Source organism: Anser brachyrhynchus, assembly GCF_964034855.1.
Source record: "Anser brachyrhynchus genome assembly, chromosome: 1".
NCBI lineage: Eukaryota > Metazoa > Chordata > Aves > Anseriformes > Anatidae > Anser > Anser brachyrhynchus.
Genome location: NC_137694.1, coordinates 76789990 through 76815591, shown reverse-complemented (window position 1 = coordinate 76815591; position 25602 = coordinate 76789990). Strand labels below are relative to the sequence as shown.

The 25602-nt window shown below is 39.0% G+C and overlaps 2 protein-coding genes across 7 annotated transcripts in view; one reads left to right on the top strand and one right to left on the bottom strand.

Moving 5' to 3' along the window:
- Positions 1-77: 77 nt before the first annotated feature.
- SPX (spexin hormone) lies at positions 78-15987 on the bottom strand. Of its 4 annotated transcripts, none has more exons than XM_080586625.1 (7): positions 15880-15987; positions 9061-9221; positions 8070-8150; positions 7884-7941; positions 6580-6642; positions 5838-5924; positions 78-4059 (listed from the first exon to the last, which is right to left on the bottom strand). In XM_080586625.1, the coding sequence occupies exons 2-7, from the start codon at positions 9064-9066 to the stop codon at positions 4001-4003; spliced, it is 354 nt and encodes a 117-aa protein (XP_080442751.1). In that variant the 5' UTR covers positions 9067-9221; positions 15880-15987; the 3' UTR covers positions 78-4000. The 4 variants fall into 4 exon arrangements, with proteins under 4 accessions (XP_080442751.1, XP_080442752.1, XP_080442753.1 ...); XM_080586626.1 differs by lacking the exon at positions 15880-15987 and adding an exon at positions 13982-15852; XM_080586627.1 differs by lacking the exon at positions 15880-15987 and having other exon boundaries at positions 5838-5882; positions 9061-10656.
- A 97-nt stretch (positions 15988-16084) lies between these two features.
- Positions 16085-25602, top strand: part of IRAG2 (inositol 1,4,5-triphosphate receptor associated 2) — a 43199-nt gene continuing 33681 nt past the window's right edge. Inside the window, exons 1-9 of one of the 3 annotated variants that reach the window (XM_080585475.1) lie at positions 16085-16242; positions 18960-19581; positions 20195-20305; positions 21049-21229; positions 21450-21526; positions 21605-21683; positions 22672-22830; positions 23864-23981; positions 25445-25495. In XM_080585475.1, the coding sequence (XP_080441601.1) occupies positions 18987-19581; positions 20195-20305; positions 21049-21229; positions 21450-21526; positions 21605-21683; positions 22672-22830; positions 23864-23981; positions 25445-25495 (1371 nt within the window). In that variant the 5' untranslated portion in view covers positions 16085-16242; positions 18960-18986. Of the gene's footprint in view, positions 16243-18959; positions 19582-20194; positions 20306-21048; positions 21230-21449; positions 21527-21604; positions 21684-22671; positions 22831-23863; positions 23982-25444; positions 25496-25602 lie in introns of those variants that run through there. The other 2 variants (XM_080585473.1, XM_080585474.1) reach the window with 2 other exon arrangements.

Below are 25602 nucleotides of genomic sequence, written 5' to 3'. Positions count from 1 at the left end.
AACTAGTTCAGGGAAGAAATGAATGTTATTTGGTTAAAGAAAATGACAAAAAATGGCTTAATTAACACCTTCTCATGCAGGCAAACCTACATGCCACAGAGTAATGTGAAAACATTCAAAGTTGTGCATTTCAATTCTTCCAATTTCCCCATTAGTTCATGCTCTATTTCACTTCTGTGGAAGAAACCTAATCTTAAAAAATAATTCTAAACTAATTCCAAAAACATATCTTCCCCACAGACATAATTTGTAAAAAGCACATGAAACTTCTTTTCAAAGTGTTTGGGGAATAAATGAACCTTACAATGAAAACCAGACATCTAATTTGTGTTATGTTTTTCAAAGGTATTTTAATTTTCAGAGAAGCAGAGAGTGCCTGAAAAAAGATCTTCAGAAGTAGATCTTAACATGAAAACACTAGGAAGGAGATCCATCTTTTATTTAGAAGTTTGAAAATCAAGAATTTCTCAAGCTGTTTAAGAAAAGACATTTCCAGGAATTGATTCAGGCTGTTCCTCAGCAGGTAGGATGATCTGACCTCTAGAGGTATTTACCTTCACTGTCTCTTCTAGGGAGAGCTTACATGGGCAGCTTTGATTAGATACCTACCTTTCAAACACTTAACCAACACTTGAAGACATGGTTCTTACTATAGATCATATAGAATAAAAGTGATTAAGTGCCTATCTGTATTTTTGGTCACCTAAAATCAGTTTTAAAATTGGACTTTCATTCTTAAGCTGATTTGGATAACTGAAAAAATACCTATTCTCAGAAGACATGTTCAAGTTTTATGGCAAAAACTTGACTGGATTTAGAAGGAGTCACTATTGTTTAGCCACTTACAAAGTAATTAAAAATGATTAATAAGTATTTTTCATGTGAAAGCAGTAAAAACAAAGATACCACATGTATTTTCTTCATACATTTTACTAAGTGGAGAACTGCATTCTGTGAGCTCAAAAACGTGTGTTCTTTGCTGGTGTGGATTTAATCAGTTACCTTGCAGAGTCAATGAATATGATGTTTAAGGGTGCAACACTGTTCTCCACAGCGTTCTCCTGGAAAAACTGACTGCTCATGGCTTGTATGGGTGTACTCTTTGCTGGGTAAAAAATTGGCTGGGTGGCCAGGCCCAAAGAGTTGTGGTGAATGGAGTTAAATCCAGTTGGCAGCTGATCACAAATGTTGTTCCCCGGGACTCAGTATTGGGGCCAGTGCTCTTCAGTATCTTTATCAACGATCTGGACGAGGGGTTGAGTGCACCCTCAGTAAGTTTGCAGACCACACCAAGCTGGGCGCAAGTGTTGATCTGCTCGAGGGTAGGTAGGCTCTACAGAGGGATCTGGATAGGCTGGATTGACAGGCCAAGGCCAACTGTATGAAGTTCAACAAGGTTAAGTGTCAGGTCCTGCACTTGTGGTATAACCCCATGCAATGCTACAGGCTGGGGGAAGAGTGTCTGGAAAGCTGCCCAGTGGAAAGGGACCTGGGGGTATTGGTCAATAGCAAGTTGAATATGAGCCAGCAGTGTGCTCAGGTGGCCAAGAAGGCCAGCCGCAGCCTGGATTGTATCAGAACCAGCGTGGCCAGCAGCACTAGGGAAGTGATCATCTCCCTGTACTCAGCTCTGGTGAGGTAGTAGAGGTCTTTTCCAAACTAAATGATTCTGTGATTCTAAAAGAACATTGAAAGGATTTAAAGGGCATATTGATTGAAAGTTAACTTTCTCTTAAAAAAAAAAAAAAAAGGATTTCAGGAAGCCTAGCACTATTGCTTGTATCTCAATGCACTGTTATACTGAAGAAAAGCATTTCACCCCAAATTCCCTGTAATTTGCATTAACATCATCTGAGAATGATCCAGCACTTCCTTTGTTGCCTACAAATGTTCTAGTAGTGACAAGCTGGTGAACATCTGTTTATCATCATTCCAGACCCAGCATCATTTCAGTGCTGGAAGATATGATCACTACACACATAACTATAGATCTTGCTAAATGATGGAGACACAGCCCTGACAGTATTGAATCTGGAAGGGTTTTGCTGGAGTTGCATTAAGACAGCTACGCTTTTTCTTTCTGGACAAGGAGAAAAATAAGCAACATGTATGATCATGACTTCAGGTTCACTTATAGAGAGTTGGAATGACATCTTGTAGAAAGTCAGCTATGTTTTTTTCATCATGCTCACACGTTGTGAGCACCAGCCCAGTGACAGAAAGTGCACAATTTTTGAGATATAACTAAAGTGAATACCATGCTCAGTCTTCTCAGAAATACTCCTGCAGGGGACAAAGTAACCTCTGCCTCCCACCTTTAGGCTTATTGTAGTTCTGCCTTGTGTGTTAGGACCAGATATCAGTAGCAAGGCAGTTTTAAGGATGGCAAAACATTTCTGCCTTTTGAATGTGCAATGTTAGGGGGAATGGCTTCTCATTCAGACAAGGCAACAGGCTGTCTAACTTAAATGCCCCAGTTTTCTAACTGATACTGTTATCTGACAAGGTTAGTAGCAGCTTTATGTTACATAAGCAATTATCTGCCATATTGAAAATACTGGGGTTTCACAGACAGCTCTGTCCTAAGACAGAATTGTTATTCTGGTTCATGATACTTGGAAAAAACAAAACAAAACAAAACAAAACAAAACAACAACAACAACAACAAAACAAAACAAAGCAAAAAAAAACACATTTAAACTAGTGAGCTCAGATCCACAGGAATACATACAAAAGTCAATGGAGAATGAGATTAGTACAGTTTTTGTATTTCTAGGACATTTAGAGGGACATGAATTTCAGAATACTAAATCAGATGTCCTACTTTTTGTCTTAATACTGATTGATCGTACTGCAAATTTTGGTGAAAATTAACTTAATGCACTTTCAGAACATTCTTGAAACAGAGTTACTAAATGAATGAAAAGACTGTGGTGTCTTTAGAATTCATTCTGTCATATAGTATACACTGCTATTAATAGATATATTACTGCTTAAAAATAAACAAACAAGGAGATTTTGATTTCTTCTATGTTCCTTCATGAAGTGACATAAACTAAAAACAATTACTGAAAATGCCTATGGCCCCATGATAGAAATTAATTCCTCTTCAGATGCATTTCTTTGTGTTGAGGAGAAGCATTATGTGTGAGTTAACAAAAATAATTAGCAGTGTCATGAGAAAGATCTGAGGAAAGTAGTATTAAATGATGAAGAGCAGGACCAGGGCTAAAGGTTAAAAAAATAAAACATAGTTACTTGGACACAAGAATCATGTGGCTATTTTTTAATTACATGAGAACTACAGAGGGCTTTCCAGTAAAACCACAAAACTGCATGAATAATGTTCAATATATCTTTATCAGCATGGAATAATTAACCATTTTATATATCATTTCAGTTTGAAAACTTAAAAAAACAACAAAAATGTACAAGAATGATGCAACTATATTCTGTGTGCCAGCTGTCACATATGACACTAGATTTGTAACTAGTGTGCCACCACCAGCTCCAGCAGATCTGTACCATATGCAGCAGTAGTGACTGTATGCCATGGACCCTACTGAGTCCCTAATCCTGTACTAACCTTCACCAACATACAGGGCCGGAAATGAAGGAATCCACCTTAATTGGAAATAAAAATGGCTCCGACGTACAGCTGGGTAGAAGGTGGCAAAAGGTTTTCCACTCACTATTGAAAATTTGATTTTAATAAAGTAATTGTGCAAAAGGACAGCTTTAATAATCCTTTCAGCTAAGATGGAACAGTGTATTTTAAATTTTGAACGAGAAGTACAAAATGATCTAAACAAGGCAAGAACTTTACAAATAATATCTTTAGCTGAATTGGTAACTTTTAATCAGTTTGTATTCAAACCATTGCTATGAATAAATATGTGACTCTTTTGGAACTTAAGTGAGGATGAATGAAATACTCTGTTTACACAAATCATGGTTTCAGGGTATACAGAATACAAATGTTAAAGAAATTTGAAATATTTCACCAATTTGATAAATTATCCGTCAAGTAGCCAGGGTGATCACCATTTTCTTCTTCAACTGTAAGACAAGACACAATGGGGAAAAATAAGATGTAGATAAAGGAAAGTTCAGTCACCCATCGTTTTCAGGATATAAATATACCTCAGGGACAGCCCTAGTGTAATCTGACTGCTTAGCTAAATGATGAAAAAAGAAGTAATCATGCCTGCTGTCATTTTAAATGTAGGAATTTTTCTGTTTGTTGAGGAGCAAGGCATGTCCAGGGAAATATTTTGGTAAAAGGCACAAATTTTTCATGCAGAAAAAAACAATATATTTGTTCTGTATTTGCACATTTCTCTCAGTCAAGAGGATTCTATGCAATGGGCAAAAAATTAATCTGTGTAACTGAAGAGGTGAAGGGTACCTGTACTCAGCTCTGGTGAGGTCACACCTTGAGTACTGTGTTCAGTTTTGGGCCTCTCAGTACAAGATGGACATCGAGGCCCTGGGGCACGTCCAGAGAAGGGCTACGAAGCTGGTGAAGGGCCTGGAACACAAGTCCTGTGAGGAGCGGCTGAGGGAACTGGGATTGTTTAGTCTGAAGAAGAAGAGGCTCAGGGGAGACCTTATTGCTTTCTACAGCTGCCTGAAAGGAAACTGTGGGGAGTTGGGGATCAGCCTCTTCTCACAGGTAACTAGTGATAGGACTAGAGGGAATGGCCCCAAGTTGTGCCAGGGGAGGTTCAGGTTGGAAATTAGGAGACATTTCTTCTCAGAAAGAGCAGTCAGGCATTGGAACGGGTTGCCCAGGGAAGTGGTGGAGTCACCATCCCTGGGGGTGTTCAAGGAAAGGTTGGACCTGGCACTTAGGGACGCGGTTTAGTGGGTAATATTGGTAGTAGGGTGATGTTTAGATCAGATAATCTTGAAGGTCTTTTCCAACCTTAATGATTCTATGATTCTATGACAGGAGACAGAGTGCATAGATTTAGGGTCTCAGCATGGTGAGCTGCATGTAGGCAACAGAAGATAAGGGGTTTGGGATAACAGCTTTGCAGGAAGGCTGGTCTAGGGAGGAAAGGTGAACTATTACAGGGTGAGGGAGCTGGGTGACAGGAGACAGGGCTCTTCATCTAAGGGGGTGCAATATGCGTGAAGGAGATGAGGGAACACAAGTTATTTAAGACTGACTCAATAACTGGTTTCTGCTGTAGGAGGCTGTGAAAGACAGGCACAGGTTTTGAGGTTTTGATTTGAGAAGCAGAAGTATGCAGCAGCAGTGTGAGGAAGCAGGTGATGAGGAGACAGAGATGGGACGGCTGGACAAGCTCTATGGCAGGCTGGGAATACATGAATGATTATTGGATTTTTCAGGATATTTCAGGGCTCTGCCTCTAAATCTCCTTGGGACCTCTTGTTGGCTGTGCCAGTGACAGCTCTCAGAAGCCAAATGTTAATCCCACAGCTCCTATTCTGGAGCTTTTTAGAATTCTTTTTAAGCATTTCTACCAGGGCAGAAAAGCCAATGGAGTAATGAAAATTTCACAAGCAGTGTTTTGTAGAAAAAGGAGTCCCAGTAGAAGTTTTGTTCTGGAAAATTCAAATCAAAATAGCCATTCCCTGGAATCTAAACCAATAAAAATCTGAAAAGCAAATGAAAAGCAGACTATAGAAAAGTTTACCAACTATGACTTCTCAGATTCATGTTCTAGCTTGTGTAAATGTACACCCTGATAAAATATACTCTGTGGAACACCTTATTTCAAGACTGACTTTTCAGATTAACGTGTTAGTAAATTAAGTATTTATAAACCCCTTTTAAAAGCTCCGGGCAAAACAAAACATGCATTTACCTTGTTCTTGGGCTTTCTGTAAGGAACTAAGGAACAGTGCTGCAGCTTCAGAAAGAGATAAAGGATTTGTGTTTTGGCTGCGTGTTTCTAGAATTACAAAATCAAAGATGCCCAGTTTGTTAGTGTTTTATGCGATTTCTTTATTTTGCTCTTTGCTTTTTTATATCTACAGTTAGAGATACAAATAGAAAAAAATACTGCTCTTTCCTTCACTCTATAACTTTATGTACTCAAAACCAGCCTGATAAACGTCTAACACAGAAGGGGTTAGCTATTTCTTGCCAAAGGGGGTTATGTTAGAGTTCCTTAGAAAGTAAAAAGAACATTTTTTTTTCATGTGTTATTGTTTTGCTACAGGGTTATTTCCTCCAGGCACATTGTCTAGTATGAAATAATGTTGTTGACTTTCGTCACTTGTCACTTCAGCATAATTAATAATTTCATTTGATTTTTTTCCACTGGGAAAAGAAAGTCAAAGGGACTGATGATAATGTGAAACATTATCATGTGAATGTTAATAATGTGAAACATCACCACTTATGGAAGTGAAGTCACATAGGTACACAAGAAAAGAAAATCAGATACATGGTCTTTATAATATGCTTTTTGGAATGAAGGATATAACAAAAGGAAGTTATATAAAAAAAGTGCTTCCTTAAATATGATTCCAGGAAAACAACCCCTCTCCTGTTTCTATAGATTTCTTTCCTAATCTGAGGAAAGACTGTGGGCACTTACTTACCAAGCTGCATTCTGTCATACAGATCCTTTTGCTGGCTCTCATCTGAGATGAATCGCCGTCCCTCTAGAAGAACAGTGGGAAAAGGTGAAAACAACCTCGCAAATCTGTTGTAATTTGTACCTTACAACCCCTATAGTCTTTTCAAAACCCAAAGTTACAGCATTAATTCTACAAACATAAAATTGGATGCATTTATCCCCCCTGGGGTCTTTTGAAATCAGCAATAGTCCATCCTTAACTGGAACACTCCCAAACATACTTTATTCTAAAAAGGAGTTGTTCCAGCACTTTTCATTCATATATTAATCTGCTGTAGAAGCTGTATGCAGTATGGAAGAATCTACTATATTTTCTTCACTTTTTCCTTGACTCCTATATGGTCAAGAGCCTTCAATCTCTTTGCCGGTCTATAAAGTATTGTTTTTTAAAGGGATTTTGTTATATAAAATGAAAAAGAACTAAAATAACTAAGTTATAATAATAAATAACAATAACAATTCATTATTCAGTTGGAAGAAGTAAATAAAAAGGAGGGGGGAAATCTTTTTTTATTTTTTTAATTTATTTGAAGGAATTTTGCTCCCTCAATACATACCTTGCCTGGTACTTTTTGGTTTTGAAACAATTCAGAATAGAATTGTTAAAAACACAAATGTTTCTGTTAAATGTGGATCTGCATGAGAGGACAAGATCATCTCTCCTTGACTCTAAATTTTATGTTTAATGCTCCTTTAACTCTGCACTAATACCAGAAATTCAAAAGTTAATTTGCAAGAGTTAATTACAACAATATCAGTAACCCTGACATCCAAGTTCTTCTTAGAAGAGGTTGCTTGTGGTCTGAATACCAACTGTAATGCAAGATGCTTGTAATAGGAATGTGTTTTATCCTATTGCTTGGGAAGATGTTTTAATTAAAGCCTGAGTGAGAATAAGGGATGATGACTATATCTAGTATGTCTTAAACCCCCTTTAAGATTATTTCAGTTAAGAGAATTGCTTTTCCAATAGGTTTTACAATCAAACTTCCAACTATATACATTTCCAGTACTTTCTGGTTTGCTTTTCTTCTTCCAGAAGTTGCTTTCTTCAATTTGATTTCTTTAAAAATTAGTAATAATACTGGCAATGCCACTGTTTCAAAGACAAGGAGAAATAATGATAAGCATATCCAGGTAGGGTTCAGAACTTCTACCTCCACAGTAACCTTAGGCATTTACTGCTTGTGTGGAGCCAAGCAGATCAGGAATAATCCAGTGGTATAGAAAGTCATCTCCTCAAAACTTAAAGAGCTTGGGACTTACGTGCACCCTTCAAATACAGCATAGCCTGGGGAGTCCAGTTTCTCCTTTGGAAATGAGCCTTTATGCCAAAAAAGAGAGAGAGACATGTCAGCACCATACGCCGTTACAAACAAGTACAAGTACTTACACAGCACAAACCTGCGAGATTCAAGGATGCTGCACATTCAGCCTGAGTGAGCTGTTTACCTGAGGAGCACTCCAGGAGAAAGATATGAAGGACACTGCAAGGAACAGTGCCACTGAAGATGCTGTCAGTTTACGGAGTCCCTGTGCACAGTGAAGAACCACAAGACACAAGAAAAGGGTTTCAGGTCTGTAGATCTTCTCAACTTCAAATCTAAATGTGAGAGTATTTCCAGACCCTCCTTTCTCCCTGTCTTGCTGCCCAACCTCCTCATGCTCTGTGGCTATTTCAGCTTCAATACACAGTGATCTAACAGGAGGATGAATGTTAAATCAAACACTTTATTATTCTCTTTACTCATTATAAAGGTTCCATACAGGTGAGAACTCTCATTGAGGTGAACGCCTTTTGTGCTTCTGCTTACAAGGACACTAGATCCTGCAGAAATGAGAATAATGTGCAAACTAAAGGGAAATATCATATAAAATGTATCTTGATTTTACCACACCTGAAGACAGAAACTAGACAATAAGCAAATGTAGGGGACTTGCTATTCCAAACAAACAAACAGGGAAAGTAGATCACTAGTTCCTCAGGAAAGGAAGTTTTTAAACATAACATCTTATTTGCATCAACCACGATTACATACTTGTCATGAGAGAGGCTTGCTTGATTCTTGGAGTTTGTTTGCTGATGCAGCACATGCAAATGAAAGCATTCAGCATAAATCCTCTGCAAACAAATTGCATATCTGCTTGTTTGCACAGACCATGTTACTATTCATGCATTGGTAACCGTGATGGGCAACAGAGAGGATCTACCATTATGATTCACAGTGTTTTATTTCAGCCTGTTTTTGAGAGCACATTTTGCTTATTTATTTCTAATGCAGTGGTTTCAAGCACACTGAACATAACTACATGTATATTTATCTTAGGTTATTTTTAAGTTAAAACTATTAACCCCCACTGCAGTTCCTAAAATATTATGTTCACATGAAAAATCTTGAATTGCAAAGTAAATGTTTCCCACATACCAAAAAGTCTCACTCACCTTCATACTTATTGCAGTGGTGAATCTTCAGTCTTCGTTTCTTGCGATAACTTGTCACAAGATCTCCTACAGGTTTGTGGTACCTTTTTAAATCTTCAGAGTGAAAGTCCCCTCCCCTTCTGTGGCAGGGTGGGGGAGTCTAAAGGGACCTTTTGTCAGCCCTGTAGATGGAGAAGTAGAAGGTATGATGATGACTCCTGAGGGAAACCTGTAGTCTTGCAGGAAGTCAGTGAAGTGATTGAAAGATAGACACACTTGAAGATGCACCCCATTAGCCAGGTGAATACTTTCTGAATACATCAGCATCAGCCCTGTGCATTTGCAATACAACGTCACCTTCTTGCCAGATGATCAATAACAACAGCCAGAAGCAGATATTAATATGGATGATGAGTATTTACCTAGGATAATCTAACTTCAGGTTGTTAGTCATTTTGGAAGCTGGAAAAGGTAGTAAATTACTCCCCAGTCATAACATGCCAACATCGAGAAAAAGGTGACTTATCCAAGGGTCACTAGCTTGAGATTGTTCCTAGCATACAGTTAGAGGATGTAGTCTCTTGTTTGTTCTCTAACAATCTCTTGCATATGCTTTTCTTACACATGAATAAAAATACAAAGCTGAATAAAAAAAATAATAATTAAAAAAAATCCTTAGTAGCCAGAAACACTTTTCTGTCTCATGGATTGATTGGAGTAAAAGCCCAGGTCGTGGGCTTGAATTGGTCAAGCAGTGGAGCAGTTAACAGAAGAAAGGCAGGAAGAGGGAATCAGAGAAGCCATTTCCATAAGCTACTTCTAAGTGATTGTTGTCTCATCACAGTCATGGATGGTCGTTTTGGTCCTCAGGCAACGAGTGAAGCATGCTTGATTCCTAGCTTTGCTTGTTGTGCAGCTAGTGTTTTTATCTCTGCTTCTTCATTTTTTCCTTTGTTAAATGAGAGGGGATCAGAAGGGGAAGGGAAGCAAACAGGGAGCCAGAAATTTGCTGATTGGAAGACTGAACAACAACAAAAAAACCTACTCTGGGAGCCTCACAAACCAAACCACCTTGTTATGTAACAAAAATACAAGTCATCCTATAGGTGTGACAAGCACATGCTCATGTATGTGGAGTCTGAATTAAGAGTGTGCAGGAAATGTTAAGGCTTGGTAGAAGCTTTTTCCTGAGATCAGGTGTCTGTGGAGACTGCTCTGAAGCACGCTGTTACTGAAGATGCAATTACTCTCCTGCTTTTGGGGGGAATTTCTCTCTGTTCTGTGCTGATGCCAGACAGAATGGGTCATCTAACTTAAAGATCTCACATTAGCTACAACTCACTCTGGCATAGATGCAAGAACTGAAAGGGAAGTTTAGGTTTTGGCCTCATGCAGCTCTCATGATGTTTGGGAACTGCCATTGTACCTCTGTCCTCTAAAAAGGCCATGCCATGGTGCACCTTTATCCAGCAAAATGTATTCTACTCACATCTTCTTCAATATGAAGTTTACATTTTCCCTGCTATTTTCTTCTTGCTCTGACAGATCAGAGACATTTCTTGATGATGTTTAACCCTTAGCCTTAGAAGAGGGTTATGCATTGCATCCAGAAGACATTTAACAAGCAGAGGCTTGGAAAAGATAAAGCTACTCACCCGTCCCCTGTAGCTGCTTCGGAGCCTCTCTTTATGCACAGACCAAAGGGCCAGAATCACAAAGTACAACTGAGTCTGTGAAAATTAACCCCCAAAGTTCAGCACTACTCACTGTAAAGTATATTGTCTTCACAATGGTTGTCCTTGTGGTAGAACAACCAGAATGTGTTTGGCACAGACAATAAGCCCTTATTCTCCTGCCACTGGAACGAGGCAAGTTAACTGTGAAGACAACCAGGTCTTCTCTGCCTGTTGGAAGTGGGGAGAAGGAGAAGAGAATGGGAGGCATGGATAATGATTTATGTCACTACCACACTGTAGGAAGAAAACTTCAGCCTTTCTTATCTTTTGACCACTTTCCAAAGTCTTCAGCTGCTTGAAGTTGGTGTTGCTGGAGTTCCGCTCTCTCTTCCAAACTTGGCTCTGTTGGCAGTCCCACTCTTCTCCTTGCGGTGTCTGCGGCTCGTTTGAGGCTGCTCAGAGGGCAAAAGGGAGCTCAGCTGGACAGGTCAAAACCTGAGCTGGCTTATTGTGGGATCAGGTGACCATCAGCTCAAGAGCACATTCAGGACCTTGACAGCATCCTCTAATCAGTCAAAATTGTTTTAATGCTGTCCTGTCAGGTGTCTCAATGGCATTAAAGTGCCTAAAGTTGAAGGGTTTAGTTTCAGCCAGTAGCAAGAAACAGCCTACTTTCCCCAAACACCATCCAGGACACCTAAGACACCCATGCAGGTCTGCCAGCTGTGACACAAGGCCTGCAAGAGACCTAAGCACTTGTAGAGAAGGAGGTGGGAGCAGGCAGGATTCCTAGGGCACCGAAACTGTCACTAATTCCTTGTGACTAGGAACTGAATCAATTCTACAGTTTGCCTCTCTGTGGAGGGAAACAGGACCTCGACGAGCACCCTCTGGCCTCAGAGCATCTGACATTAAGAGAGAAAGACTGAATTCCCATCTGGAGATGTCTGTTTCTCTTCACTGGCTTCAGACAGAGCCTAGACAGCTGGCATTTTACACAGACCACATCAGGTGAAATGAACCCAATCCAAAATCAAATTTCCATAGTGGTCTAAAATTAGGAGCTTCATAATCCTTAATGAAAAAGTGTGGAAATCAGACAGAGACTAAAGAAGAAAGGTTTTTGGTTTCCTTAAATTCTTGTTGTGTCTTTGTGACTTAGGGCCCTAAATCCATTTAATTTTACTATGACCAAGGATTCTAAGTGGCTGTAGTGTTTAAAAAAAATGTATTTCAAAACCACCTCCCTGGAAACAAGAAGTCTGTGTGCAGAACAAGGAAGTCCAGGTTTGTCAATTCTACTTCAGTGATTAAATTTTAAAAGACTCTCCTTCTCCCTTCATAGCTCTTTCGTGTCATGGTTCTATGAGAAGGGGGTCCTCTCACTTCTCCCAGAAATCTAACCACTTCTGGGATGGCATATGGACACGATTTATTTGCAAACAGCAACAGAGGGCAATAGTTTGTACATTGTAAAATGCACTTACTGAAGGTTCTTGCATTCACAAATAAATAAATAAATAAATAAATAAACAAAATGGATGTGTATAGGCATATATAAGCCTGTACTGTTGAAAATGAAGCAGCCTATAATTGGGTTATGGTTCATGACACATTGAAAAACTACAGCACTTCAGGGTGATAAGCTGCACACTAAACACTCATTGTCAATCCTGCCATTTCTCAGCTGATTCATATAAATGAGGAAGTGTCTTTGGCATGTAATCAATACCTTAAGTGAGGGAAGTAGAGTGTAGCAGCTGTAGCAGCAGGATCCCTTATTAGAAAGAACGTAACCTATGCTTATTCTTAAAGATGATCTAAAGGGCAGAGGCTGCTTATCCTGACACTGTAAATGATAAAAAGCCAATTTCTGGGATTGGCGTTCAGTGCTGAGGTACGTGAAAGTTCTTGCATGGTGGAGATTTACCTTGTGGAGTCAAACATACATCACTGACTTACTTCATGACCATGTGTTTTCCCAAATCTTTCCCTAAAAATATAGGCTACAGTCATTGTGCCCATCTATTTTTAAACTGCTGGTAAGGTCACCAATGTTCTGCTGCTTGCTCTTGAGTAGAAGGTGTAGCTGTCGTGTGGAGGTGGTCATACGTCAGCCAATACAATATCCTGATGGTGTCAAGGTACAAATCCCCTGTTACCATGACCCTTGTCTCTTATGTTTATTCTCATTTATTTTGTGCTTTTCTGCTAGCTTGGCAACTCTTTGGCAAATTCATCTCACTTCTGTCTGTCATGTGAACAGCATCTAGCACGGTGTAGTTATGGCTGTACATGCTAGTCTTAAAATGCTAGTATCTTAAAAGACTGAACTATTGTGGCAGAGTCTGCAAAACAGGAATTGCAGACAAATGGTATTGTACTTAACTTGCATTAAGGGCACTTAAGTTAGATTGAAAGGCTGGCTTTCTAACGGTAGCATAGTGAAATACAGATTGCCTTAGAAGGCTTTGAATATAATCACTGAGAAGATCAGAGAATATATTAGCCAAGCCCTTGTTAGGACTAGTTGGTAAACTGATCCTGCCCATGGACAGGGTGGTGAACTGTACAATCTCTGAACAACTTGGTTTGGTCCTGTTTTTTATGTATCTGTGACCTTTCAAAGCCAGAATATCTTAAGGCACAATACCAGTGCTACTGTATCATTACTGGAGATGTTTTTCTTCTTTTCTCTACACCTCACGAGAAGAACTATACTACAAACTACTTAGCTGTACTAAAAACTACTCAAGGTAGAGTTCAAGATGTAGAAAAGACAGTCTGCTAGGGATTGTGTAAATGGCTCACACAGTAGAGGTAACAGAGTCTTTGCTGAGAATTGCAGTGAGATGCTATATTTGGATCCAGACACTACTGTTCTCAAAAGTGTATTGACAAAATGGAAGAGATTTCAAGAGGTAAATATAAGTAAAAGTTAAAGATGTTATGTGAGGTAAGGGATATTTAAAAGTATCAGGAAAGTGTAGAAATCAACAATATTTGAAAGGTGCAAGCATCACAAAAAGAGGTATTACTTCTGAAGTTCAGTGACTCACAAGATAGTAAAACATTTTTCTTCAGTGATGAAAAATCTGGGGCAAACACCAGGAAGAAAACACCAACAGAAAAAGTTTTCTGCAATTTGCAAACTGGAAAAGAAATCTGACCATCTAAGTATAGGCATTTACAATGTCTGTTAGCAGAAGTTGTACAGTTCTTCAGACCAGCACATACTACTACCAAACGCATCTTGCAGAGCATACCTTTCTGTAATGACAGAAGCACCAAAGGCCAAGGAGTCATCTGACCTTTTCTTCCACCCCCATGAACTTGGCAAAGAGGACTTTGTCTTTGTCAACAAGTTACCTAGAGGGCTACAAACTATGCTAAACATTATGCATGCAGTCATCTCGTCTTGGCTGAGTTGTATGTTTGTCACAGAGTCTCACCCATAGAGCTGGACAAGAAATACATGTTGTTGCTGAGCAGCTGGATGCTGACGTTTTGTTGTAAACAGTAGATGGAACTGGGAGAGAGGAGAAAAAAAAAGCAGGTCACACCAAGAGCTGGAGTGATAACTGGACAGTCAGGAGTCAGAGACTGAAACAGCCTGCTTCATGTTTTTTACAGTGCCCAGCCTGTGCAAGCACAGTCCATAAAATGTGCAGTCTCTTGGGCTTGTTTTCCTTACCCATTCTTAGCAGGAGGGAATAGAAATGGGTTTATGTGTGTATTTATATGCAAAGTGTATAATTTATGTAGAGAAAAATGTTGTTAAAGACAGAATGGAAAACCTCAAGAAGTATTTTCAAGAGAAGACAAGTAACTTACAAACTCTGCTGTATTATCATTTGTTATACTTTGAAAATGTTTGTCCTCAATATTTGCCAATGTATCTTGAATATGACATACACCTAACCCTTATCTAGTATGCCAATGAGACTATTAGGAGATTATTAAGGGTCTAACTAAACCTCATAGCCTGTAAGTGAAACACTTCTTCCAATCACCCTGTTTTTCACTCCACCTTTCTCAGTTTAGATTGCAAGGACTACAGGCAAGTTGTTTGCCCCTGTGCCTGCACTGTGCCTACTCTATGAGCTGTACAACAGCATCAATATCATCATCACCTGGAGGAACCTCATGAGAAAAGGTCACTTGTTCCTATCAAGATATGAAAAAACATGCATGCTATTTCAGTTTGGGAGGTTTTCTCTTCAAACTAGTAAGCTATAAATCTTCCTGTGTGCATAAGTCTCTCGAAGATAAAAGAAACAAGAGAAGAGATGCTCAGCTGGATTGGTTTGATCTCAGAAATCTTACCTCTGCATTAATATCAACTTTACTCCTGGAAGAAAAAAAAAGTGTATCTAGTCAAAATGCTTACCCATCTGCTAGTGAAATCAGAACTGATTTTATCAACACCTGGTCTCTGGCAATGCTGCTAGATGACAATAAATAAAAAGTGTCTATTTTTTAATTATTTAGCAGTTTTCCTACAAAAAATGGGAGAAGTCAGTATACTTCCGCGATTTGGGTTTTAACCACAAAGCACATGTGAGAGCATTTGTAATTTTTTTATTTTTATTTTTTTCTGTGAGGTGCTGAAATAGCCTGTTTTAGACTGGGAGGTGGTGTTTCTCCAAGTGTTTCAAGTCTGAGAGGCTGAATGGTTATTATACAGGGCAGGCACCAATATTGCCTAAAAACATTATATTAGCCTACTTCCTTTTTTTTTTTTTTTTTTTTTTTTTTTTTTTTGTAAAACATATACCTAAAGATCCAGTGTTAAAATGCAAATCTTGTTGGAGAATACAATACTTAAAATATTTAAGTCATGACAAGTTTTTTAGTCACAGACCCAAAGGCAGAGCATTCAACAACACAGGGAGAGCATACAACACAGAGACTTTTTAATAGACCATCAGCCCAAGATGTTTTAACTTCTGCATTCCTTCAAAAAGTGGCAAGAGCTATGATTTTTTATATGATTTCTGTATTGTCTCCTCAAACTTCTACACGAGAAACTAAGTGAGATCTGCTGCTGCATGAAAGTTCACAGCAGCTGGAAAAAGTAAGAAAGAACTTCTAATAGAAGTGAGAAACATCCCAAGTACCTGAGAGCATACAGAGCAGTAAACTGTATTGTTATTTTACTCACTATTTTTTTTGTTTGTTTGTTTTAAAAGGCAGTGTGTGTGTGTGTGAATAGCAGTGAAACTTCAGGATGCGCTGAAACTCCGTACGATTCACTTAGGAAGAGCAGGAAAACTACAAGAAAACAAGTAAGAAAGCTAGAAACTTGGAGACTGATACTTAATTTGCAGCTCATTACAACTAATTGTCCATTAGCCCTAGAGCTGAGTGACAGACAGCCACAGGTGTACCTTGTAAAGCCGATTTTCTAGCAAATGAACCCTCTGCTAGTTTCAGTACTAAAGTTTGTTCAGATAGTCTTCCTTTAGAGGAACGGCTAAAATATCCTTAGTTACAGTGTGCTATCTCTACCAGACAGGAATAGAAGGTATTTTTTTTTTTTTATGTGCTACTCTGTTATTGTAGGTGTAATGTTTTGTACTTATATTTCCTTTTGTAACAGGAAAATGCAGGCAATATTTTAAAAGAGTATTGTTAAAAGGGATAGTATTCTTTAATGATTGGTTGCTTATATTTAAGGGCTTTCACGTACTGAGAGAATGTAATTAAGTCTAACTGCAGTGTTTTTACCTTTTTTAAATTATTTTTAAAGGCATTCTGTATCTCTAATATAGGAAACTCCTTTACTTCCTAGCATTTGCTTAGGAACAAATCTTTCAAATCAACCATAATAATAATAAAAAGCAGTCTTTTTTTTTTTCCTCCTTCTTCAAAAAATGTGCTGCACTTCTTACTATTGTTATTCTTACTATTCTTGTGACCAAGGATGTATTTATTATGGTAAATATTGTTACTTGCGGAATTAACAGCAGAAAAATAAACTTGGGGATCTTGTCTATCTGTCTATAAAATTCAGCTTCTGGTGAGCAGAAAGCTTGTAGTAGACCAATTTTTGTGAAGTATTCATGCTCGTTGGCAATCTGGATTCTTAAATACTTGCATGTGGTTTTCCTTTTTTCACTACAAGATTATACAAGTGGAAGCTCTTGTGTTAACTGTTGTGAAGCATGTTGCCATTTTTGAAAAAATAAATCAATTTCTTTGATAAGATGCCTTCAACCACTTCTTGTTACTTCTTTTTTCCTCTGTCTGAAAGAAAATGGGGGAGCTAACTTTCGGGGGAAGAAGAGGTTGATTCACTTGGTTTCTTGATGCTCAGGCTGAGTAAGAAGCCATGGTTCTGTGAAGTCTATATCCTTCTGGGGGCACGCTGGTGTTTGCACTGTGCAGGGGGAAATCCCTTCAGGTCAAGGAGCTCAGTGTTCCGTTCCTACAGGCAACAACTGGTGTTGTGCTCATGCACACACACACACCACCTTGTGAGCTGTGGTTTTTAAGCTGTTATTTAGTTTTCCTTTCCCCCTCCTTTTATAACAAAAAGCTGATCTGTGATGGTACCATTCCAACAGGCTAGCTACAAGTTAAACCTCAGCCTTGGAGTCTCTGGGAGCTGTTATTGCTGGTCACATAGGATATACAGCCAGCATGTGCTGGGATTTTTACTGCTTTTTTGTTTCGTACTTTAAAGCAAACATTGCATTTTTTTCTTTAAGCATTGTATGTAACCTTGTTGCAAGAAATGGTACAGTGTATTAATAGTGCTGATGAGTTCAAAGTGATAGAGTGGTGGAAAGGTAGGTATGTAGCTGTAATATTAGATGCAAAATAAGAACTAAAATCTGATTCTAGGGAGCTTCAGCTAGACTTATCTGGTGCTATTTTTATCTCTTATAATGCATCTCTAATAATGATCTAAATGTCATAGCTAACTTCCAATAGCATTGCTTGTTTCCCTCTTGTTTCTTTACACTTATGAAGTTTAAGAAAGCTGTCGTAGAGCTCTGAGTCCAGCCATGTTCATGGGCTGTGGATGGTATCCTTTGGTGCTGCTGATTCAGCAGATTATCTTTTTTGGAAGAGGATCTGTGAAGGAAGTCCCCAGTGGGATAGTGTCAGAGGAAAGCTCCCAACTACTCAGTTCAGAGAAGATTGCAAACTGCAGGATGACAGAAATCTTGTTGAAACAGGGTTTTTATCCCTTCAAAATGCAACTCCCATGGTTTGGTAATGCACATGTGCATATCTGATCAAAAATATCACATTTGGAAAGATTAAAAAAAAAATGCAAGTAGAACCAAACCACTTCTGCAGGGCATGTTTTTGGGGCAATTCTTTGTGTGGTAGTGTTGTAGTTGTAGTTAATTGGTAAAAGAAAACAAAGGTTCTTAGTTTTCTATTTTTGTGGGCTCATTGAAATGTTGAAACTCTTGTGCTCACTTTTCCTGCCTCCTGCTATCCCCCAATCCAGTACCCACAAAGAGTAAACTCAGAAAGGCAGACTAATACTTTCCTGAAAGCTAACTTCATTTAAACCTTAGCTTCTGAAACCTGTTGCAAGATGGTATCAAGAATGCTGCAACCTCAGAATACTTAAAATGACCTGTATAGCTGTGGCTGCGGGGTTTGACTGAGAGGCTTCTGAACGAAAGCAAGAAATACTAATGCCTAAAGCTGTTGGAGGGACCTCGGGTAAAGAGCTGGACAGTTGCTGTTAGACACAAGCAAAAACCCATGCTATCAGGAAGGAAGTATGTGACCAAAATATGACCAAAAATAATGGTTATGAAAGTTGTGTGGGTTTTTGCTGTTGTTTTGCTCTTCTAATGAAAACTTCTATATTTAAAAAACATATATATATATAATTTGGGATAAACTGGGCTGAGTAACTGTTGCTTAGAGCTTACTTCAAGAAGATAGTCAACTGCTAGGTTGGAAAGAGAAGTTTTATTTTGTTTTATTTTTTTTACCCCTTCCTCTCTGGTATGGTTATTGTATTTAAGAATAAGCAGTGAAATTAAAAAAAGTTTCTTTTCTTCCCCACCTTGTGCAGATCTCTATTGCCTCTAGTTCCCTGGAGAACTAAACACTGTGGTTGAAGGTTCCTGTCCAGTCTGTATATGGCCAAGGATTTTCAAATCACTTGATACCAAGGCTCCAAGCTGCCTGCTCAAAGGAAAAATTCTCACAAAGAAGTTGTCCGTGGTGATGTACCTGACTGTTTTGTTTTGTCCCTCTTCTTTCCAGATACTTTGTAAGAGAGAGGAATTTATAATGTCTTCAGAGCATGGTGCTAACAAACGACATCATAACCCAGTGGACAGTATATGCAGAAAGATCAAATCTATCCAAATGATGGACCAAGTCTCTAATCCTGCTTTACAGATACCAAAATTTCAGTCACGGAACTTTGACAGTCCGCAGTGCAATATCAGAAAAAATCTAGAAGAAATACTGAAGAAAAGAACATTCAGAAGTCATGATAGTACTACTCCACGCTTCATCAGTCCCAGCAGTGAAAGTGTTTTCTCTGCAGACTTGCAGTTGCTGTCTCCTTCTTTTGGGGAAATCTCTGACAGCTGCTCTGCAAATGCTACATACTCAGTCATTAAAAGCGAAGAGAGGACCAGCAACCCGTGGATGCCAGTATGCCCCATGGAGAACAGTTCTCCATCCTACTTCACATCCAGGGAAGCTAATGCCCAGAACCAGTGGTGTGCTTTAGCAAGTACTGAGTCTGAAGATGCACGTCATGAACAGAAGTACCTTACGTCAAGTCCACACTTTCAGTTCTTCACATCTGATAAAAAGTCAGAAAGTGCTGTGATCCAATCTCCTGCACCACAGAGGTTATCTCTGAGTGAAAGAGGTAAAAATTCTTGAAACAAACACCATTTAATCCAAAAGCCTAAACATACAAATATTAAGCCTACATAGATGAATTTCTTTACTTCTTAACCTAGTAAAAATGTGTTACAATCACTCCAACATGATAAGATTTCAAATAGAACTAAGCAGAATCTTAATTTTCCCCTAAAGAATATTAATCTAAATGTAACAAGTGAGGAAGTAAGAAGGCTTTTTTTTTAAAAAAAAAAAAAAAAAAAAAACCTTCAAATTTGCTGATTCTCTTTTTGGGGAGAGGTGGGTTTGGGTATCAGTGTAGTCTGCTTTTAATGTAAAAAGATATTATTTCAGATTTCTTTTTTTTGGCGTGTTTTAATGTAATCTGACTGATGATTTTTCTACAAAAAAAATCTTATTCTGGGTGTGGAGGAGAAGAAAGAACACATTATGTAGCTTTCACCTCATGCAAACGAAAAGCCAGAGCTCCCAAACGTGCACATCACGATGTTATGTGTATATTCATGCCATCTCAGAAATAACACTGCTGTTAGAAGCTTTGAGCTTCTAACTCGTGTTTATGTGCTCATATAGAACTATGAGCACATAAAGATGGATGATAAACTTATCTTTCATAGGATGGAAGCAGTCACTGGGCTGCAAAGCTGACAACATGTATGATGTCAGCTTGATCTGTGAAGAAGACTTACTGACCACTATTTTCTGTGCATGCGACATAGAGCATACAGGTTTGTGAGTGGCTGTTTGTTGCTCTTCTGTAGTCTTCCCTAAAAAAATTTTCAAAGCTGGTATGTTACATCTTGAGACATGGTAACCTCTGGTCTGTTTAGACTGCCTAGCTACCTTACCTAGGTGGCTGTATGCATGGCAGACGCAAAACAAATCCCTGTGCCTCTTTTGCATGATGCCTCTCTTTCCTCCTTGCCTCCCCCCCTGCCGCCCACAAGCTAATCTTTGCAGTATTTTAGTGCAGAGGAAGTAGAGGCACAACACGTTTCTACCAATCAAATGTGTTGGAAATGACTGCTAATTTCTTTTAGGGTTTTTCCTATTAGAAAAAGAAATTTAGGAAACTTCAGAGTGAAAGGCTATTCTTCCAAGTTCTACCTCAAATACGACCAGAAGTGGTAAATAAAGGAGTCCAGCAGAGTAAAATAATGTCAGTTACAGGGTCTGCTCAATTTGATGAGATATCTGAATGTAGTAACACAGCAAATAAGGTGAGTCTGTTCTTTCTAAAGTGAAGTCCACAGAACTAGTAACTCAACTTTCACACTTCTATATTAGGAGATGAAGGAAAAAAAGCGTGAACTACTTCTTACCGCATCACACTAGAACTTCAATGATCAGTTGCTTGCCTACAGCAACTGAATGTGTACCAGTGCAGATCAGTAGGAGGCCCTTTGGTAGCTCTTTACAGTGTCCTAATAGACTTTGGAATCTGATACATGGTCACCTATATTTATTTTAGGAAAAGTAGCAGTTTCCAAGATAGTTGATTATCTGAGACACACAACAAGTCGTGGATCAGAAGACAGTGGTCTTGAAGAGCTGTGCAACATGCTTGATCCAGAGCAGAAAGACATCTCCATGGACCTTGAAACATATCATGCCATCATGAAGGAGTGGATTGAAGACTGCAAGAGAAAATGGTAACAGTTTTTTATCAATTTATCTCATAAAAGCTTCTGTGAAAACAGGTAAGTAGAAAGTTTTCCCATGGCTTGTGCGTTCTGTACCTTGGAACAAAGATGACATTAGGGTATTGTGATCACAGGGTGGTTTTAGGATGAAAGGTTTCAAATATTACAAAGCTGGTAAGTGATCTTTTTTTATACTCTTGTATGTGATTTTTGATGCTTTCTCTTTCAGGGAAGATGGTACAACTGAGGAATCAACAGCAAACGTAGAAGACCTGGAATTTAAAGTACATAAAAATACATTTGAAGGTGCAGACCATTTTATTCTGATTTTTATTCAGGAAACACCACTTTCTTACTCCATAACCAAAACCAAATCTCTTTCAGTAAAAAAGACACCTGTCTGGATGAATGTTACATCAGGAAGCTTGGAAGCCTTTGGGGGTGATGTGTCTAAAGGAGACATGTAAGTTCATTTAAGCAATTCTTTCTGAGAGTTTAGTACTCCTACCTTTGGATTACTTGAGAAATTTCAAGAACCACTAAAACTGATGGAAGCTCTGTCAAGACAGTTTTCTGAAGCTAATGCTGACCTCAGTCTGTGCAGGGTTTTGATGCTTTCATGTTCTTCCATATAGATTCTGCTCAAACTGAAAAACATTCTAGTAATTTTCCTTACTGATTTCTTAGTCCTTTTGTGTCCATTTACCTTGTTAATTCCCTGTGGTTGGAGTCTTACTGGGAGAGGAAGTTATGTTTTTTTTCCTTTTTAAACTGTACCTCCATCACCTCTTCTAAGTTCTTAGATGTTTGATAATAGAAGCTATTTTCTCTTGAAAAATCTGATCCTTAGTTTTGCTTAGGTTATTTTTTTATAATCATGACTCAGATTTGAATTTTTTATTAAATGCTTTGCTATTAAGCACTAAGTTTCAAATATATTTTTTTCATTTTATGCATAGTCAAAATATTCGTATATACCTTCTGACACTTTTCTCTCATTTCTCAGGACCTCAAAAAGGTGATCCCTGTTCAAGTTTCAGTTGAAAGTGTAGGTGCAGGGTGGTTTAGGAGAAGTGAAAGGATCCAGAACTTGAGGAGTGAGTTAGAAGTATTAGCGATCGCCTAAGAGGTGATTAGAAAGGGCTAATTAAGATGCTGTCCTGCAGGCATGCAGAGGTGGCACTCGTCTGGAGGCATACTTCCATTGCAGGGAGGACTAAAAAAAATGATTAAAGACAAAACATTTCCTGGTGTCCGTAGAATTGCAGAACTGATCTAAACACAATCTTATATTTTCATTTAGAGCAAATGACTGTACAATGCAAAAGTCCTGTGTGAGCTCTCTTCTCGCTTTTCTTATTGCTGTAGCACGATGTCAGGATTAAAAAAAAAGAGTCTAAATTAGAGACAGTGACCTATCTTGATCTTCCCTGGTTTTGTTACTGAAACAGGGAGACTTCGGACTTGATAACCTGTGTCGCAGACCTGCAGTACAACAACCAGAAGCTTCAGGAAGAGAACAACAAGCTGAGGCTTACACTGGAAGCTATGGATGAGACCAACAATAAGTTATTGGCAGATAATGAGAATTTATGTCAACAAATAAAAAGGTGGGAGACCTGGGCTACTGTGTAATGGCTGTGGGTGGACATATCTTCTACCAAGTTGCCCAATTGTTCTGCTCTGTACCTCCTGGTTCTTATAAAAACAGTCATTCATCTCATAGCCTGGTTCTTGTGGCCTGAGATGCTGTGGGTGTGTTATAGGCAAATTTTTAGGGTGAAGCAAAATCAGTGTGGGGTGGGTGGATGAAAAAGGGCTAATATTACCAAGTGAACAGCCAAGCACTGTAAGGTTTCCAGTCCTAGACCACTCTGCCAAGCAGAGAGGAAATGAGTGTGAAAGAGCTATTTTGCTAGTCCCTTGAGGAGCTAGAGTGAGTTGTCTCACTAGATCAGTATTGCTGTATCTCGGGGAACCATCGATGCTGTGAGTATAGGCCTATTTATACGGTGAGTTCATAATGCTCATCTCACCCAACTAATTCAAATGTGACATAGTTATGTCAACTGCCAAACCATTCCCAGAGTCTTCGGGGAGATTCAGGCAACAGTCTTGCAGCATAGCTGGTGTGGGACATGTACCCTCATACCAGACATCATGCTCCATGGTGCTGTACAGACAGCCCCAGGCTAGCCAGATACAGATACAGTTAAATATATATATAGGTTGGGGTATCTGATCAGGAAAACAATGATGCAGAGCTTATCCTTGAAAACTGAACTGAAATGGCTTCCTTAACTGCTAACAATGAAGTACTGTAAAGATGATTTATGTGCTCAAGTTAATCAGATATATGACTGTAGCAAGCTGGTGGTAAGTTGGATACAAACAAAAGCATATTATCTTTGGTGCTATGCTTGCCTGGGTTTTCATCCCTTAATCTGAGTGTGGAAGGGGACTGATGAAATAAACAGTGAATCTGTGAGCCTTTACTTAACAGCAGAGCCCATCATTTTTGTCAAGCATCCGTGCCAAAGAGTAAGTCCCTGATGGCTTCTAAAAATGCTGTGTTCTTGGTATTTCAAGCCTGACCAACAGCAACATGCTGTAGTTTAACTGGGTTTATTTATCTACATGCAGCATCCAGCATTCTGTGCTGAAAGCCAAATCACTGGAAGAAGAACTAGAAGAAGCAAAAAACAACCTGAACCTGTTGGAAGAGAAGAGACAGCAGATTCTCTGCCAGAATAAACACCTAGTAAGTGCTCTTACTTCTTAGCTTATGTTGAATAAGTTCTCATGCTTTGCTGTAGCAGTGGCATGATCACTCAGACCATAAGAAATCAGCAGTATGACCACCTCTGTATTCATAGGTAGTGGGGCTTGAAATATGATTTATTAGTGTTAGGAAAGTATCGTGAAGTTTTTGCATGGAACTACCATCTATTACAATGAAGAAAACAATTAAAAGGACCAGTCTACCATGGAAATTGATCTTGCTTTTCATTATGATTAAAGACAACAGCTCTCATCATTGAGCTCTGTCTGATTTGAAGTTGACAGCATTCTGCCAGAAATTCAAGTGCTGCACAAGACTGTATTTTAGAACCAGCAGGACAGGAGGCTTGGTTCAGATACCCGCACAAAGGAGTTGTTTTCCAAAACCTCCCTAGGCTTATTGGAGTTATCCACATGGGCTGGCAGAAGTGACAAGGGCCTACCAGAAGCTTGTCTGTTCTGGGCTGACAGCCAGAAGCCATGCAGCATGCTTGGCATCTCTCCTTTGAGGCACGGGATGCCTACGCAAGGGTATCTGAATTGCACCTCAGGTGTCTGAGTAGTAAAGCCAATGTGATTGTAAGATTCATAAAGCAGCATGGTAACAACATTGCTGCTGCTGCAGCTGTAGCAGGTGTTGTCAGATGTCAGAGCATATGCTGTCTGGAAAACATATGTTTGTGTTGCTGCCATGCGTGCGTGCTGTTCACGCTACAGTGGTATCTCTGTGTCTTGCTGCATGGGCGTAGGCTGTAAATAGGTGTTCCGTGACTCTGTGTGCTGCTGATGGGGAGTATTTAGAAAACAGGAAAGCCTTCCATGCGGAGCAAGAACATAAAATTTATTTTATGCTATTTTTGATCCATTGTGCATACATTTTTGATTGTTTTGATTTAATTTTGGGTTATACACCTAATTCTTCTTTTGTGAAGGAGATGGGAGGGAGAAATATTATAAGAAGTCTTGTAGTTCTGCTTACAAGTCACTTAGTAACTGTTCCCTGAGCTGTGGAGGCACTGAGTGGGATACTACTACTTTTCTTCCTTTGCAGTGGTGGTGGGCAGGACGAAGTAGTGTGTGGCACATAAGCTTTTCCGACTTGTCTGAACTTGCACATAATTAGCCTTGCTCACTCTGAATACATCCTTCCTATTGTCTAGTGGTCTGAGTTTTATTCTAATGTGAAATATTGGGGTCAAGCCCTGAATTTAGGAAGTGTAGAATCAGTGAGAGCTCATGAACTGCACTGGTTTCAACACTCCCCATTCAGCTCCACTCCCTGAAGCAAAGGAATGCAGCATGACGGCTTTGTACTGGGCCTTGTGGGTATTTGTGCTCTGTTGCTTTTTGTCTCAGTTTGGCTTTGAATGTTGAATTTGATGTGCTAAAAATGACTACTGTCTCTTTTTGTTTGTTTGCTTTTCTATTAATAAACCTAATCAGGAAAAAGAAAATCAGTCTCTCATCATCAAAATGGCTTCTCTTCAGGAAGAGGTAAAATAAATCGTGACTTTGCAAATACATGTTCTTGTTGAACTAAAAGCTTACCACTAAGAAATGAAGTGTTTCTCAGACTTTGAAGCCTGATATGCTTGTTAGGT

Coding starts and splice junctions, on each gene's coding strand:
- SPX (XM_080586625.1), bottom strand. Junction 5,925..6,579: donor GTATGACAGAATGCAGCTTG/GTAAGTAAGTGC, acceptor TTGTAATTCTAG/AAACACGCAGCCAAAACACA. Junction 4,060..5,837: donor ACAGAAAGCCCAAGAACAAG/GTAAATGCATGT, acceptor CTTGTCTTACAG/TTGAAGAAGAAAATGGTGAT.